The following is an 18890-nucleotide window of genomic DNA, read 5'->3' on the forward strand; positions in this document are numbered from 1 at the left end:
TCACTTACAGAATGGAAACTAGCACTAGAAGTGCTTTGAACGCTACATTCCGCCTTAATTAATGCCATTTACTGGTGTGCTTTAAAGTTTGTGGTAAAATAATAAAGTCTTTAGTTTTAGCTGGCCTTCACTGCTTGGCGAAATTAAGGAAATATATTTTTTAGAATGAGCTTTGTGGAGATCAGTCAGTCACTATGCTGATGTGATTCTCCAGCGGCTTAGAAGTAAAAACAATTTACAAAGATTACATGCTAGACAATTCATAGTAAGTACAGCACGACTTTGACTGTTCCTTTGGGTGTTTTTTTGAGTGCCCAGTGTTGGCCAGGCTCCTTACATACCAAAAAGTGGAACACTTAAATGCATTTAACATTTACGATGGTTAAGTATAAGCCAAAAGCAGTAAATGTCCTTCACCTACGCCGATGTGATACACGCCAAAAATGTACGCTATGTATGCTTTAAATACCATCCACTATAATTAGTACAGCATTATAACGTGACAATAAAGTAAATGTGAAATAAAACAGTGTCTGCTGGCGTGTATTAAAGAAATCCCTGCAGCTATGTTTGTTTGGGGGTTATTCTGTTTGATAGGTATTGTAAAAATACATATATATTGAATAATCAAAATAAAAGGCTAATGACTTTTATTTGTGGTGACCATGGAAACGAAGCTTTTGCCTACGTCACTACCGGTAGGATTCAGGACGCCAGGAAGAGCGGAGTGCTTCTTGATGAATGGGACTAATCTGCAAACTTCATTCATTCAGATTACGAAGAAATTTGTCACTGTTTGCTAAGCATTACATTGTAGCTTGCGTTAGTAGGTAAGGATACCCAAAGCGTACAGATTAGTCGGCCGGCGTTAGCTACTTGGTTGGCTATCTTGCTTGTTTACACTGCCGCTAGTCAGTGTTAGCCATCTCATGCTAAAAATATCAACATCGGGTCAGCTTTGAATAAGGAGATTTTTATTTTAGCCAGCCAACAGAGTACATGCCTACGCATAGTTACGTTTACCTTATGTTTTGCCTTTTGTGTTTCATATTTATCCACTCTATGTTTTGCTTAAGCTACATCCAGTTACAGTGAGGCATCCTGACTCTTATTATGTCCCCTCTCTTTGAAAGGTGTTGGTAAATATTTGCGTGGAAGAGGGTGCAGTTGTCTGTTCGGTGCATACGTCCACCTCCAGCTGCGGCACTGTGTGTGTATGCATGCTGAAGAACCCGTGTGAGCCATGTCAGTATCAGTGATCATAAAATGGGGAGGTCAGGAGTACTCCATCAGTTCTCTCTCTGAGGAAGACACAGTGATGGACCTGAAACAGTCTATTAAGACTTTGACTGGGGTGCTACCAGAGAGACAGAAACTACTGGGACTCAAGGTCAAAGGTGAGAAGGCAGTCAATGATCACAAGTGCTCTTGCATTATTCCTAACTATATGCCTTTATGGGTTGGGCGGGGGGCGATCTAATAAATCCACCACTGCTCTGGCAACATTAGTCAACATTAATGAAAAGGTGATGTTCAGTTTCTAAGTTTGGTATCTATGTGTTGCTAAGGATTTTTTTTCATTCCTGTCTGCCAAGTTATGAATGTGTCTTAAGTAAATGAACTAAAATGAAATGCCGTCTTTATTTTCCTCTCCAGGGAAGCCTGCAGAAGATGAGGTGAAGCTGGGCTCTCTGAAGCTGAAGCCAAACACTAAGATCATGATGATGGGCTCCAGAGAGGAGAGCTTGGTAGGTAGCAGTGTGGTGACCATAACTGACACATTAATTTGTACATTTTTGCAGACAAGTAAAGATACACACATTCAATACTGATACTAGATATTGGTGCTAATAAAGTAATTCAAATTGTTTGATCAGGTACCATGACTCTGTTGATCCATTCAGTTTGTGTCAGCAGTACTCCTGTAGCATGGTGGGAGCAAACATTCAAGTAGTTTGGAAGTCTTTCACATTTCTTTCACTAACAGTTTTTTTTTTTTTTTTTTTTTAAATTTATCTGTAATATCTGCAAAGCCAATGTTTGGAGGTAATGGAGACAGTAGGACAGCAAAATAGAGCAAAGCATTCCTCTTAATTCAAATTCTTTTTTACCATGTGGCTAATGCATGGTGATTTTTTTTATCTTAATAAATAACCTTTAAGTAAACGTACAATTTGTTTTTCAAATTTAGGAAAGCAGTGATTTACTTAAGTTTGCTGTTGTGGTTTATATAAATCAGGGCAGCGGCCTCAAATAGCGCTCTCCAAATTGTTTCTTTCAAATATTGGCATTTTCTTTGTGATCTGTTCGGGTTTCAGACAGCTATAAAATAAATATGCATTTGTTTGTTTGTTTTTTATGAAGGAAGATGTTTTAGCCCCTCCTCCAGAGAATGATGATGTGGTCAATGATTTTGACATCGAGGAGGAGGTTATTGAAGTGGAGAACAGGTCAGAATCTTTGCTCATTTGTGGTTATGTTAGGCATATATATGTGTGTGTGCACTAACATGAGTCTTGTTTTTATTCTCTAGAGAGGAGAATCTGGCTAAAATAGCCCGCAGAGTGAAAGACTATAAGGTAGAGGAGCTAAACCCCCCCAGGGAAGGGAAGAGGACTTCTGGTACTGATGTGGACTACACACTGTTTGGTGAGTTTTGATTACACTAGCATGTGTCTCTGCAATAAATAAATAACCTCACTGGGATTGTATTGCCAGTTATATCATAGGACCCTAATATTAAAGCACTGTAGTTTTTAACCGTACACTGCATATTATTTAACTTCTTTGCTGCCTGTACACTTGTATTCAGCTGTAGTTTTTTTGGCACCATGCGTTGACATCTGAATTCTGTGTTCATTTAGATCACAAGTCATGTGCGGAAACCGGTCAGGAGCTGATGAGGCCATATCTTCATGAGTTTTTGACATCAGCCTACGAGGACTATGACATTGTAATTTGGTGTATGTCTCTGCTCTTTATTTTATTTATTTATTTATCATTATTTAACCTTTATTTAATCAGCCAGCCTTGATACAATATATTTTTGCTAACAAAACAGGAGATGTAAAAAATTTTAAGGCTGCGTTTTTTCAAGAGCACACCATTTACATTTCCTCTGTGTGGTAGTGCAGTCAACAGCGTAACAAACTTAAATTCTCTCTCTTTAGCTGCAACAAGTATGAAGTGGATTGATGCCAAAATGAAAGTAAGTAATCCACTTGATCCACATGTTTTTTCATGGTATTCACTAATGTAATTATTTCCTATGTCACTGTACTCTACTCCACTCTTTACCCTTCATAGTCAAAGGTGGCAGTGTTAATCAATTGTAACTGGAAGGGAGCATGATTGCACTGTGTTGGTGTGTGTTTGTATACACAGGAGCTAGGAGTGACAGACAACCCCAACTACAAAATAACCTTCATGTTGGACAGTGCTGCTATGATCACAGTACACACCCTAAGAGAGGGGTTGTAGAGGTTAGTATACACACCGTTTATGATAAATAATAAATACTGGTACCTTGTTGGGGTTTACATTCTGTTTACTACAAAAGTAAACAGACTTCTGTGGACGCATAAACCATTATGTATGTAGATTTAGGTCCTGCTCATCCATACATGCAATGAGTGGAAAAGATATAACCTTTTCTTTTCACTTCATTTAACTTCATTTACATGTTTTGTTTGGGCAGCATATTCATTTGTGCTGTTCTTTTCTTATGCGGTATTTTAAGACCAAGTCACTAATAATACAGAAAGTAATTTAGAGATAAATGTTGAAAACTATATATATATATATATATATATATATATATATATATGGTGGCCAGTCAAGGTTTCTAATCCTGTTAGTGGTCAAATGTTATCTATATGGGTTGGAAGGCACAATCACGAAGGAGGTTTCAATTTGGGGGTCTCTCCCTGCCAACACAATACTTACTATTGTCATTGTGAATCAGTTGCCCACCTACAGTAAATGTAAGGACACATGATTAGTTGTAACAGTTGTTGCTGTGGTGCAGCATCTCATGTAGAGCATAACTGTGTGATTGCTATTGACTTAAAGTAACATATAAAAAAGCATTTTATGCTCTCTTGTGAAAATGTGTCAAGCACTCTTTAAGGCCCTCTGGTGGCCATGTTGGCCCTGAGCAGCCACTTCATTTGCTTGCACATCAGCTGGTTCTCAGAGTGAAGTGTGTCTCTGTTTTTCATGTTTATTTTATGCAATAGAGTGGCCTCCACTATAACTGTATATAGAGTACCACTCTGCGGTAGAGAGGCAGTGGTGGGCAAATGGTTTCAGAATGGAAACAACAGAGTGATGACAATCTCTTTCATAGACTTTGAGGCGGGAGTTTGCTTTCAGAGGGCACCATTGCACTGATTTAATGTGTTTAATGGCATGCTGGTCTGCAGGTGAAGCCCTTAGGCGTGATATGGGGAAGTACGGAGAGTTTTACAACCGGAAGAACACCATTATGTTTGATGACATCGGCCGCAACTTCCTCATGAATCCACAGAATGGACTAAAGGTAAGCTGACACTGACACAGCAAACACTATCATCGGTAATTTTACCTTCTCCTGTTCCACATTACACTGACATCTGACACCGTTTACACTTTTCAGCATTGTTTACACATTTCCCTAAATAACCAGCTCCTTTTTGCGTGTAATTGTTCAGATCCGACCCTTCATGAAGGCCCATCTGAACAGGGAGAAGGATAGGGAGCTGTATAAACTGGCTCAATACCTCAAAGAAATTGCCAAGCTTGATGACCTTCACTGGACCTCAATCACAAACACTGGGAGAGGTAGGAATATAAAATCACCTCTAGGGCTGTGCTTTATACTCGGGCTGCTATATATCAGTGATTAGACTGTGTAAAATATATGGAGGATGAAATAATGTCATTCATCAGCAGTTCACTGTTAGAACAGTAATGTAGTCTGTTGCTGGTTCCTTGGATATGCCTGCAAGCTGTATGCAGAATAAAGTAATATTAATGTAATACAACTACTTAAAATGATAAAGTAACATAAAAATAGTCATGTTACCTCAGTGACATGGAAGTGGTTTGGTATTGTAAGGTCCGACGTGGATCAGATCACCCCTCTGCTAATCTGTTTATTGTTGATGTTGGATATTATTCCTTACATGCCTACTAAAAAGATCTGTTTTTTTTTGTTTTTTTTTACCTCCATCAAGGAGGGTTATGTTTTTGTTGGCGTTGGTTTGTCTGTCTGTCTGTATGCAAGATAAGTCAAAAAGTTATGGACTGATTTGGATGAAAATTTCAGGAAATGTTGATTCTGGCGCAAGGAACAAATGATTAAATTTTGGTGGTGATCGGGGGTGGGGGGGCCACTGATCTGCCTTGGCGGAGGTCTCAGAGAGCGCAGACCTCCACCAAGGCAGATCAGTGCCCTGCGACTCCCCCCCCCAATCCCCACCAAAATTTAATCATTTGTTCCTTGCGCCACTATCAATATTTCCTGAAATTTTCATCCAAATCAGTCCATAACTTTTTGACTTATCTTGCACATGGACAGACAGACAGACAAACATGGGGGGGCACTGATCTGCCTTGGTGGAGGTCTGCGCTCTCCAAGTGCTTCTAGTCAATCATGCTTTGCCTTGAATTCATGTAGACAGACAAAACTTAATTACAGTATTCTGCGACAGTGGAAAAAAACACAGAGACTGACTTCTTTGGTCATATCAGTCTTCCTCGACGGTTAAACAATATGCCAGAGTACAACAGACCTGTAAACATATTCTTATGTACATCTGTGTTTAGCACTGACTATGTTTGTTTGTGTTTCCAGGTATCTATCTAAGAGGCAGCACCATTGAGAAGAGACTGAATGAAGCCTTGGTCCTTCCCATCTGCCACTTCTCAAACACAGATATACTTACACATACATACAGTATGCACACACAAATTTGGCAAGTCCTTGATTCCAAGCCTTACGGTAAACTCTACACTAATCCTGCAGTTATCAACTCTCCAAGGCTCAGGACTGACATGGGCTTCCCCATTTATACATTTGCATGTTCTCTGTCTCTTCCAAGTCTCACATATTTTTTTTTTACAAGAAAGAGCAGTATGTGCATTATAAACATTAAAATACACCTACCTGTGCGTATCTGAACAAGTCACAGATTTGCTGCCACATGCCATCATAAACCACAAACTCCAAGATAAAAGAGTCTGATTTGTTTGAGTTATGTGGTTACACATATGGGTAGCATTTACATTATCTGACAGTACTGGAAGCTGCTCATTGGCGTACTTCAACGCATTGTCTGTGTGCAACTATTTGTTATACCAAGCAAGGAAAAACAGTTACATAATCTAGTTAAAGCCAATAAGTGGTGTCCATTAAAAAGCCAATAAATCTAATTTGATGACAAAGAAAAATGATGACCATTACAGTATTCAACAAGAAAACAATGAGTGAAAACACTTAAGCAGTAACAATCCATAATTCAATTGAAAATCTGGTAAATCATGTTCCTGTTTAAGAATTGATGTGGAAAAAATACAGATGTTGAAGATGTGCAACATTAGTTATTTGACATCATGATCTGCAGTTATCTGTAAAGTGAATACAACACAAATGGTAATTGAAAATTATGAAAACAATTGGCATTGATACATTTTGTTATATTTTCTGTGTCAAGTTATCCTGGACGGTTGGATCTGTGGATCCGGTAGCTGAACAGAAGTCGTTTTGTGGGTTTTTTTGTGCATTGTATTGTTACGTATCAAGTCTGCTGCATCTCTACACATGCAACCTCAGATGCCAAAAGGAGTCATTTATATTTTTTGATGCAAAGTTTGTTTAGTTTGGAGAGATTATTGAATTGTTTTGGTCAATGCAGACATTAATGAAGTATTTATGAGGGATAATGATAGGAAAGCAAGAAACTGACAGCACAGCACATGTGCACCCCCTCCCTACTTTTTGTAGCATTTAAAAATAATAGGTCTGCACATAATGATGATGACCAACACTGATTAATAGATGAGGATGATGAAGAGGAAGTGTTGAGGGAAGGTGTTCTCAGTAGTCTCCTAACATTTTTTTTTCTTCAGATTTTGTCAGGTTTACAGGGCTCTTGAGCTTTGTGTGACTTTATTTTATTTTATTATGTTCTTTTTTTTTTTTAAATCAGCCTGTTATGTGTTATGTTTTCCTAGCCACATCCCTGACATCTTGGCTGTAAATATGACAATAAACCTTTTTTGTAACTAAAGTACCTATTGTGTCTGTTTTTGCATTATTGAACCATCTTAACCCATAAAGACCGAAAGAGCCACTGGTGACCAAAAGCATCTACTGATCTAAAATGTTTAATAACTTCTAAACCATTAAACCTATCAGTACATTGAATTAATTAAGGTAAAATACAGTTTGTCATCTTTTCATGGTCATCAGATATGACCCATTTGGACGTTCAAAGGTTCCATAGTGAACGTGGAAACACTGTCGTCTTCTACAACATTGATTCACCAGTAAAACCCATGAAGTTGGATCAATGACAGTGGATGGAGACACTTGGTTTATGTTCAGTTAATGATAAGTCATTTTTTCTTCACTTTTCTCTGTTTCTGATATAATAACTCAACTTTAATCTGAGCTTTTATGGACATCTACATGATCAGTAAATGAAATATAGGAAAATACATGATTTACACTGAAGAAATGCAATATAAGAGAATAATATTACAATAAATGGTGATAAAACATTTAAAATAAGTTAATTAGAGAGGAAAAAATCATTTGGGAACTGCCACAAAAGTAGCACTAGGTCTTTATGGTTAACATGACATTACTTAAAGTTGACATATTGTGGAAAAGAACATTTTCATTTCTTTTTCCATTATTAAACACATGGTGGCTCTTAATGTTAATCTTTCAAAGCTCTCACTCAACAGGGGAATACACACTGCCCTTTTCAGGTTACTGCAGCTGAAACATGGTTTTCTGTATATTTGTGATGTTAAAACTATAATACTACCACGCTTCACCTGTTTCTCTAAAACCACCCAAAACATTCTGACACCCCTGTAATTTGTTATGATATTTGCATGATGGTGTCAATGGCACCAACAGGAAGAGGTTGTGGAAGGCAGTTGCTCATTTGCAAATGGTACAATGACAGATCTCTGAGAGATATTGAGCTGAAACACATAATTTGAAGATACATGTGAATTGGAATAAATAAAACTTGCTCATAATCAACTGGAATGTTGAGTCACAGCATCGTCATTTATTGATTTATTATGGAATGTGTGTATTTCATAGTTCAGTATTTGTAACTGAGGAGAAACATATTATGCATATATTTAACAATAAGTCACTAAATAAAAGGTCAATAAATACTGTACAGGTATACATTCATTTGTCTTGTTGTACATTGCCTGCAATATCTTTTTTTTATAAAAACCAAACAAAAATTTTAAAATTGTGGGGTTTTGTCAGTCTTCATTTTTTTATGGCTGTTGTCTAGTCAGTGAAGCTAGCAGGAGACGATTCCTTTATTCACACTGGAAACAGGACAAGTTGGGATGAAAATTAGAAATTGGATTAAATGTCAATATTATTTGGACCATAAATTCAAATCTAAAGCAAAACACCAAATTCTGCTAACATAAAAAAATATACTTACGTGCAATGGTTCCAGTGGCCCCATGGACCTCCGGTGTGCTTGTCCTGAGCCCTCACACAGAAAACATACTTCTTGGTTTTGACACCGACCTCATATGTATTTTCTTGTATGATATTTTGCTGCACAAAGAAAAAAAAAGAATGTGTTAAAGGAGCCACATTTGCCTAAAGTGGAATCAGTGAACATATCCCAAATCTGATAAGAAATTTCTATCATGCATGTATTTATTACCACTATGTGCTCCTCAGAGTTACAGGGTTGACCATGGTGAACCACCTTGACCTGGAACTGCAGGCCAAAGAAGCTGCAGGGCTCCTGCCAGGTCTCAGGGTAGCTCCAGCTGAATGCCCTCCCTTCAGTAAGATGTAGGTTGGGGAGCCTTCCTGGCCTCACTAAATGAGGACAGAGGTGGGGAGGAGGAACAGATGAAATGAAGAGTGAGTAAAAAGAAACTGAGGACGCGCACACCTCGACAATTGCATATGGAACAGAATATGGGCAAATAAGTGTCCACAAATCCCATATTTCTATATACTCACAACTGGACATCCTGAAATAGCATTTTTCTGAGAAATCAACCCCTAAAGATCCAAATATCCAATCACCGACCAAAAGCATCTACTGATCTAAATGGTCTAATACCTGTTAATTCTCTTATCCTATTAATCCATGTAGATAATAGGTGTAAAATGCAGTTTGTCATCTTTTCATGGTCATCGCATGTGACCCATTTGGACATTTGGACATTGGTTTATGTTCAATTACTGATACATTTTACTGAAAAATCACTTTTTCTTCTGTTTTCTCTGTTTTTAATATAATAACCCTCAACTTTAACCTAAGCTTTCATGAACATTTTCATGATTAGTAAATCAAATACAGGAAAATGTCTGATTTATACTGATAAAATGCAAAATACAGTGGATAATATTATAATAAATAGTGATAAATCACTTAAGAAAGGTTAGATAAAGAGAAAATTTCATTTGGGAAGCAACACAAAAGTAACCCTGGGTCTTTATGGGTTAAACATGAAATAATTAGTGGGTTTTATCATATACAGACCAAAGCTAAAGGGATGAACTGACTCCAGAGCTGTCAAAAACTTTGAATATCGAATATTAACTTTAGGATAGCCCCAAAGTGATTTTTTCATTTCATTCTATTTTCATTTAATTAAAGGCATGGCCACTTTAATTGACAGTTGATTGTCTGTGTTTGCTGTGTGGGCTTTGATTGACAACAGGCTCGGGTGCAAAGACAGAGTTTCTGTGTACTGATTTAAAACATGTTTCATCTCTGACAGTTAACTCAGCTGCAGCTGTGTTTAAGGGGTTGCACTTACAAGAACAGAGGATTCACTCATGAAGTTTATTTGTACTTAATAAAATACTGAGCCATTAGCTGAAGTTAGCATTAGCAATAGCAACATGTACTTAAGGTTACGAGCTAACATGCTGATTAGCCTGGTCGGTACTAAGGACAGTTTTTATGTGCAGACTTGACATTACTGCTGTCAAACTCAACAGTATGTGTTCTTAAATTACATGGTGGCATTTTACACAATACTATTAGTCATTATGGTGGTGGGTGGTTTCTGTACGTTAACATTATCTTGGTGAGTTTCATCCCTTGCTCTTCTCCACTTCCACCCCCTTAAACAAATTTTGGCATTTAATCCCAATGATCCAGATGGCAACGTCTTACTCAGGGCACAAAAATAGCATCCACAAACTAAGGTGGAATCAAGGAAGCCTAATCTACAATTTATAGTCTATGATTAAAGCAAACCGTAAATTATGGATATAATTCCTTATGGATGTGGGTCAAAAATGACCTGACAGAGATTTTATCTTGTAAATGTTTGAGTATTTCAGATATTCCTCCCTTAACTTATGAGATCACATTTTACTTTTAATTTCTTTTAATAAAAATCTTTTTTTTTTACCTTGTTACCGATGCTTGGAGCTTTGATGCTTGGCTGAGATATTTGTTGTATCTTTGAAATAATTTATTTAATCATGTAATATTATGCACTTTTTGGTCCTGATGTACAAGTCATTATTTCCATTTCCAAAAAAAAAAAAAAAGTAGTGTGAGATACTCCCTGGTAAAATGTTCAAATAAAAGAGGATACACAAGCAAAGGTGTCAGAAAAATGGGCAATGATGACTGGGAGTACAGTTGGTGTCGGCTGCTGCCTTATCGGTACAGACAGCTGCCTGTCAGCCAGCTGAGCCCATTAAAAAAAAAAAAATACCATCCACAAACCAAGGTGGAATCAAGGAAGCCTAATCTACAATTTATAGTCTATGATTAAAGCAAACCGTAAATTATAGATGTAATTCCTTATGGATGTGGGTCAAAAATGACCTGACAGAGATTTTATCTTGTAAATATTTGAATATTCCAGATATTCCTCCTTTAACTTATGAGATCACATTTTACTTTTAATTTCTTTTAATAAAAATCCTTTTTTTTTTTACCTTGTTACCGATGCTTGGAGCTTTGATGCTTGGCTGAGATATTTGTTGTATCTTTGAAATAATTTATTTAATCATGTAATATTATGCACTTTTTGGTCCTGACGTACAAGTCATTATTTCCATTTCCTATTCTGTCTTTATGAACAAAAACACTTCTTTATTGCAGGGTTCAGTTGGAAAATGTATTGTAGTTTGTATGTGTAGTGCATCAAAAGGTGAACACATGATGACTTACCAATTTCTCTCAGGTAAAAAGTCTTTTCGTATTTCTCCAGCCGGGAGTGGCTGTATAGGTAAACTGTGAGGGAGATGCGATGTTGTTCCTCTTCAGTTGGACAGTTATTGTTCTGGCACTGAACTCCTGATCCATCAGCATTCAGCTCACAGGGTATTACTACAGAATTACTGGATGAAAGACAAACTAGTTGGTACAGTGCAAGCCAGAAAATGGTGAAGCATAATACGGCACTCAAACATTCAAAGTCACTATATATTTTCAACATGACAGTCTTATCCAGACATATCATAAAACACAACAATAACATTCAAATAATGATTTGTGTCATATATGCATCTCCTCTAATCCTCTCATAAACGTAGTCTGAACTCCTACACTGCAGAGATGACTGCAAGTTTTACACATAAAATGGCATACAAAGTTACGACTGGTGAACGAGTTTAGACAAGACTGTTTCAATTTCTTTAGTGAGGAAAAAAGTGAGCAAGTACAAGGTGTGAAATGTACTCAGACAGTACAAAGTAGCCAAATATAGAACATTTCCATCGACTGTTTCTGTACCAAGCATCATTGTAATACACAGGGGGGAACCAAACCCCTCTAACTTCATATAAAATAGTAAATGAATAACCCACTGAACAATATGAACATTAATGCTGTGCGTTAACCTCACTGTGCAACATATTATGCAACCTTTTCTCCGTGGTCTCCCTTTACTTTGTGTTTTATCTTGTTGTGTTTGTTGTGCATTGTATGCATGGATGGATACACCAAGGGATTGCTTCATTCACATGTTTTTTCCCATCTATTTAGACTGAAACCTGTACTGATGGTGGGAAGGTGCGCAATTATGCAAAATATATCAATAATAATTCCCAAATGCACATTAATGTAAAGTAAAAGTAGTCTGAAAAATGCATATATAACAAACACATGATTGAAAACGCTTCACAAAGTCAGCCATGATGTATTTGTGTCTTCTGACTAACCCATAAAGACCCAGTGCTACTTTTATGTCAGTTCCCAAGTGAAATTTTCTCCATATCTAACATTTCTTAAACGATTTATCACCATTTATTTACAATATATCCTCTGTATTTTCTATTTCATCAGCATAAATCATATATTTTCCTATATTTAATTTACTGATCATGAAGGTAGTCATAAAAGCTCAGATAAAAGTTGAGGGTTATTATATCAAAAACAGAGAAAACTGCAAAAAAAAAGGGACTTTTTCAGTAAAATATATCATTAACTGAACATAAACCCAGTGTGTCCATCCACTGTCATTGATCCAACTCCATGGGTTTTACAGGTGAATTAATGTTGTAGAAGATGATGGTGTTTCTACGTTCACTATGGAGCATCTGAACGTCCAAATGGGTCATATCTGATGACCATGAAAAGATGACAAACTGTATTTTACACCAATTATTTACATGTATTGATAGAATTAGTGAATTAAACATTTTAGATCAGTAGATGGTTTTGGTTGGTGATGGATGTTTGCGTGTTTATAGGTTAAACAGTCAAATGTGTCAAATTCTGCACAGATAGCATTATACTCTGCTGTGAATGAACATAAAGAAGACATGTTCCTGAGTAAAGGAGTTTCAACTACTAAAAAATATCAAATGTTTTTAGTGTATAATAATCAACTTATGGTTAAGTTACAGTGTTGTCCTCACCGATGTGCTTTTATGAGGAGCACGGCAGCGTTGGCGCGGGTTCTTCTCCTTGTCCAGCTGCAGTGAAAGGGGCCACTGTAGTTCAGTGCTGAACAGTGGATGTAACCTACAGAGCCAACACCAAGTTAGTCACCTGAGTTAAAGCTGCCTTAATAAATGCCTTAATAAATCATATTATTTTACATTTTGGGCTGACTCAATCTCAGCTGTACACCTTATCAAGTACTTTAATCTTCAAAGACACTTTAGTGTGTCACAGGCTTACTGACTGAAAAGAATGATGATCTATTTGACCTTCTTATTTCGAGGGTTTTATTATTCATGCTGGCTTTCATTTGGCTGACAGTGATTTTTCTGCTATGACAAGTCTTACAAAGGCCTATTCTTTTTAGGACAGAGGATCTGCTGAAATTGTATAACTCCGAGTGTAACTCCAACTTACTTCCTGAATAGAGATCTAATCAGTCAGGCTTACTGAGGAAGGTGCACTCAGTCCCTCTACACTGTTTTAGAGCACTTTGTATTAATATGTATTAGATCATCTTCATAAGCCTCCAAAAACAATCAGAAGAAATGATGTCATCTTATGGCACAAAACAGGACAAAGGATGATGTTTTCTTAAGTACAATCACTGCCAGTGCTTTTAGGCTCTTCACACCTACTTGCAGTTTGTTAAAGGTAGTAAAGAGCTCATAAAAAAATACTTTGTCTCTAAAAATTTGACAAAGAGATTATGTAATATATCATTGGCTCACTGTGTCTGTATTGATTTTTAATGTTTTTTTTTTTTTTTTTCCACCAGTTTGGCATTACACAAAGGCAGCAAAATAAAACAGATAAGTCATAAAGCCATCAACAAACAAAAATTAACTTGGTGTATAAAACCAAATTAAAGGAGATTGAAGGCAGTTCAAGGAAATTACAACTCAAATAAAATCAGAATCTCTTTCTTCCATTTCCAACATGAGACAGCCTCCTTTTGTCTCCTTTCTTTTTTTATTTGCCAAACTGTTCATCTTATCTCTTGGCTGCTGTCAGCTTCTCTTCTGTCTGGTTCTTCTCATCTTATCTCCCTCTCCTGCTATCTATTCAGGGTTTCCTCCTGCCCTATCCAGAAGCACCACATATCTTTTTTCTCCACAGTGTATATACTGCACTTTGACCATCTTTCCATTCTCCTTCCCCTCACTATATCCATGCTTGTTATTTTTAATCATCTTCTTTTTTTTTTTTTTTTGTTAATTTAGAATTTACCGTCTTCAGTGGATTTTTCTTCCAGGATGACAGTCCTGTTTTCTTCTAGTTGAACCATGATCACAGTGTGGTTGACATACTGTCCATTTGAGCTGAGGTGACAGCTGTAGTTTCCTCCATTCATTTCCTCTACCAGAACTGAAACCTGGTTTCCCTCCAAACGTGGACTGAGCTCTTCACCTGAGACAGGGACATGAATATATATCATTATATAATATAGAGACAAAACATATGACTGCTGCCTGAGATTTATGGTATCATGAAATGCAAGATAAATTTAAATGGAACAATTCATTTACTTGTTTACTTGAAATTTACTTGTGAGAATGATGGTGATTAATAAAAGGATTGCAAACGTCTACCTCCCAAACATTTACCAGCAGGTGAATTTGATGTCAATGTCAAATCTTAACCCATAAAGACCCAGGGGTACTTCTGTGGCAGCTCCTAAATGAATTTCTCTCTCTATTTAACCTTTCTTAAGTGATTTATCCCCATTTATTATAATATTATCTCCTGTAATTTTGCATTTTTTACAGTAAAAATCAAGTATTTTTCTATATTTATTCCACTGATCATAGATGCTCATTAAAGCTCAGAGTAAATTCAAGGGTTATTTTATCAAAACAGAGAAAACTGAAGAAAAACGGATTTATTCCACAAAGATATCAATGACTGAACATAAACTGAATGTCTCCATCCACTGTCATTTTTCAAACTACATTGGTTTTACTGGTGAATCAAAGTTGTAGAAGATGATGGCGTTTCCATGTTCTCTACAGAGTCTCTGAACGTTCAAATGGATCATATCTGATGACCATGAAAAGATGACAAACTGTATTTTACCTTAATTAATTCAATGTACTGATAGGTTTAATGGTTCAGAAGTTATTGAACATTTTAGATCAGTAGATGATTTTGGTCAGCAGTAGCTGTTTGGGTCTTTATGGGTTAAATAACCAATTCATTTGAGAACTTATGGTAAAGTTTTAGTTTGCCAGGTTGAAGTGTATGTTTTTAGGATGTTTCAGGTTTACACCCGCATGTGAAGTAATTAAAACCATTATGTTTCTTTTCAGTATTTTCAGTAATTGCAAATGTAAAGATTATATATCACAAGTAACCTTCCCAACACTGTTTGCATCATGATTGTAGCAGTAAATGTATCTTTAGAAGGTTTAGTATGAGTAATATTAATTGCTTTAACAGTTGTATTACCATTTCTTTTCCAAAACACAGGCTGGATTTGATTATCTTCTCCACAGGTCAGAGGGACGTACACCCGGCTCGGCACACCATAATGCACCTTCAGAACTACAACTATTTTAAACACAGATACACAGTGGGAAGAATCATTAATGTATTTAGAAAACAACTTAAGGTATTGAAGACATAAGTACGCAGAGAGAAGGATTACCAACCATTATCCATCAGAGTTTCTATATTTTCTGTGTGGCTTTCAGAGCGAACATAGCACTGGGCAGCACACAGTATCAGAAAGACAAATACATGCATCTGGAGAAGTAAAGAAATGAATTAAACCTGCTCTTCAGAGGAGTATAAGATACGAAGCATCTGGAAAAGCAATGGAGGAATGTGAGGATGGAAATATAAAGCATCTTTATGGAGTTTGTACAGTACAGTTGTGGAAAAAATTACTAGACCACCCTTGTTTTCTTCAATTTCTTGTTCATTTTAATGCCTTGTACAACTGGAGGTACATTTGTTTGGACAAATATAACAACAAAAATAGCTCGTAAGAGTTTAATTTCAGAGCTGATATCTAGCCCTTTTTCATGGTTTTCTTGATAATAACCAAAATCACTTAAGTTCTTAGCTATGGCATTGTACTGCAAAAACAGTGCTTTTAGGCATTCCATGTTTTCTTTTCTGTCTGTTTTAGTCACATGATACACAGGAGTTAGTACTTGATTGCATAACCATTGTTCTGATGACTTTTGATGGTCTAATAATTTTTCCTGCGACTGTATTTAGGTTATTACATCTGATAAAACACAGTACATGAAAAATACATCTTCCAAGTTCAGATGTATTCCAATCATTGCTTTCTTTAAAAAAAAAAATCCTAATTAATATAAGTCTGAAGGTGTAATATATCAAAATTAAAATATACACTGATACAACAGTGTGTGTGGAAAAAAAAGTAGATCATACCTTGAAAGCTGTTCTCGAATTCACAAGTGATGAAAGATGAGCTCTAAAACAAAAGGTGAGTTTACCACGCTGGGTCTGTGTTCAGTTTGTCTGTGTTAACTCTACAGACACTCATATTTATACAGGACAGAAGCAGAAGGATGAAAAATCCCCTGAAGAATAAGAGGAACTGCCCTTATGCTTGTGTGCAGCCAGTGGGTGTGAATAATGTTACTACCTGAAAGGAAAAAGGGCTGATGATGTATCAGATCACAATATTATCCATCACTGGAAATACCACAGGACAATGTGAAATATAGCTGATAGTTCATCGGATTTCGTCATCTGTCTCTGGATCCTCTTTTTAGTTACAGGGACAGATAAAAGTTCAATACTGTATTCCTTTACGGAAAATATGTTTCTGTAATGACACTCTGACCACTGTGGAGTGTGTGTGTGTGTGTGTGTGTGTGGGGGGGTGCTGACCATAAAACACAGGTGTCAAACATGCGGCCCAGGGGCCAAATCTGGCCGGCCGAAGGGTCCAGTCTGGCCCTTGGGATGAATTTGTGAAATGCAAAAATTACACTAAGATATTAACAATGCTTTTAGCTCAGGTTCCACATTCCGACCAATTCAATCTCAAGTGGACAGGACCAATAAAATACTAATAACATATAACTCATGACAACTTCAAATTTTTCTCTTTGTAAATGTTAATATTTTCTTGTATTTACACTAAAACAAAGTGTAATTTCACAAAAAACATGAATAACCTAAACAAATATGAACAACCTGAAACGTCTTAAGAGAAGAAAGTGCAATTTTGACAAGATTCTGCCTGTTTTGTGTATTTATAGATCCACTGTAATCTGGAAGTTTTAATGTACATGTGTAAATGATAAACTGAGGCAGAATATTGTTAAAATTACACTTATTTTTTCAGTTTGTTCATGTTATTCACATTGTTTGAAAGGATAGTTTCATAATGTAAATGTACTTTTTTTGCTCTAAAATATAGAGAAAAGTTTGGAGTTGACATTATTTATATATTATGTTATTATTTTACTGGTTCGGCCACTGCAGATCAAATTTAGTTGAATGTGGCCCCTGAACTAAAATGAGTTTGACACCCCTGCCATAAAAGATACAGAAACCCATGGAAAGGGAACTGGAAGAGCACAGGGTTTGCACATGATACAGTCATTAAAGCTTTACAGGTATTTCTTACCACAGTCATGAGAGTTCTAAGGAACAAGAAAGCAAAAGAGTTGACAATGATGCCTCCATGGAAGATGAAAGAGGAATAAACTCAGTGGGTTAAATAATAAAAGCAGAAGCGCTCATGTAATTTAGAGTTTTATAGGCGAAACATTACTCAAAGAGCTTTATAAATAAGGTGTAAGTGACATCAGGGAGTTACCTGCACAGAGCGTAATGATTTATGAAGGACTTTCCATTGTTTATTCAGCTCCAGTCATAATCACTAACCTTTAACTGTTACAATGTGTGTGGCCTGTAGAGTATTTCCTATAAAGACTAACTCGGTGGAGGGGGTCTTCTCAGCATAGAGTGGGGGCAAAAAAAAAAAAAAAAGTAACAGATGACTATGTGAGCTTTGTTGTTTCTTATAAAGGCAACTATACATCAGATCATACTTGACTATGTTGCTGAGAAAGGAAATGTGTTCAGTGTGTATGCACAGTTGTTGTAATACCACAATCTTTTCACCTTTATTTTGTAGGTGACAAAGATGGCAGTTTATTTCTGCGTTGTACACTTGAGACCACAGCCTAAAGCAGGTGTGATATTGTTGAGTCATTTCCAAACAATAGCAACTAACCTATTTCAGATTATTAGACTCATCTTATCTCATTACATCTACTTCCCCTGCTTGTGGCTTCTTTCAAAAGCAGCCATGAGTGTCATTAACACTCCTTCTTCCTCTAAATAAAATACACATAAGCTTAGTTGACAGGGAATTCTGTGCCTGATGTACAGACATGTGAAAGCTCCTTCCTCATTCCATTACTGGTTGACGTTTGTGTTTGATTGTTCTCGAGCTGGGAAAGTCAGCCCGCAGCGCTTGAATCAAATAGAACTTGGAAGCTGCTTCTTCTGTAGAAAGCCTCTTTACATCATAATGTAATTTACACTTTAAACATAAAAGAAGGAAGAGGAGAGGAAGTAAAATATCAGCGAAAAAGAGGAAGCTGAAGTGTTCTAGTTACTCAGTTCACCTGGAACATTTGTGTGTCATTGATATTTTAGTGTTATTAACCCATACAGACCCAAACAGCCGCTGGTGACCAAAATCACACTGATCTAAAATGTTCAATACCTGTTGATCCACTAATCCTATCAATACATTCAAATAATTGG

At 36.6% G+C, this 18890-nt stretch overlaps 2 protein-coding genes across 2 annotated transcripts; one reads left to right on the forward strand and one right to left on the reverse strand.

Annotated features, from left to right (window-relative positions):
* Positions 1-685: 685 nt before the first annotated feature.
* On the forward strand, positions 686-7274 carry ublcp1 (ubiquitin-like domain containing CTD phosphatase 1). Its single transcript, XM_030154761.1, is given in 14 exon segments — positions 686-830; positions 1077-1397; positions 1657-1748; positions 2365-2450; positions 2534-2649; positions 2865-2963; positions 3171-3208; positions 3385-3457; positions 3460-3482; positions 4425-4449; positions 4452-4540; positions 4692-4793; positions 4796-4821; positions 5837-7274. Coding segments are annotated over 13 exon segments (951 nt in total). The 5' UTR covers positions 686-830; positions 1077-1243; the 3' UTR covers positions 5865-7274.
* A 1185-nt stretch (positions 7275-8459) lies between these two features.
* On the reverse strand, positions 8460-16628 carry il12bb (interleukin 12B, b). Its single transcript, XM_030154760.1, has 9 exons — positions 16530-16628; positions 15776-15869; positions 15573-15674; positions 14355-14534; positions 13100-13205; positions 11409-11578; positions 8919-9079; positions 8688-8806; positions 8460-8565 (listed from the first exon to the last, which is right to left on the reverse strand). Exons 2-9 carry the CDS (start codon positions 15867-15869, stop codon positions 8538-8540), a joined length of 960 nt encoding a protein of 319 aa, XP_030010620.1. The 5' UTR covers positions 16530-16628; the 3' UTR covers positions 8460-8537.
* Positions 16629-18890: the final 2262 nt, after the last annotated feature.

This window comes from Sphaeramia orbicularis, chromosome 14 (genome assembly GCF_902148855.1).
Source record: "Sphaeramia orbicularis chromosome 14, fSphaOr1.1, whole genome shotgun sequence".
Taxonomy (NCBI): Eukaryota; Metazoa; Chordata; class Actinopteri; order Kurtiformes; family Apogonidae; genus Sphaeramia; species Sphaeramia orbicularis.

Bases quoted from the DNA above. Each gene is read 5' to 3' on its own strand.
- il12bb (XM_030154760.1), bottom strand. From the start codon at position 15,869: ATGCATGTATTTGTCTTTCTGATACTGTGTGCTGCCCAGTGCTATGTT. The intron at 15,675-15,775 runs GTTGGTAATCCT...TGTTTAAAATAG, and splicing joins AGAAACTCTGATGGATAATG to TTGTAGTTCTGAAGGTGCAT. The intron at 8,566-8,687 runs GTAAGTATATTT...TCCTGTTTCCAG, and splicing joins GGCCACTGGAACCATTGCAC to TGTGAATAAAGGAATCGTCT.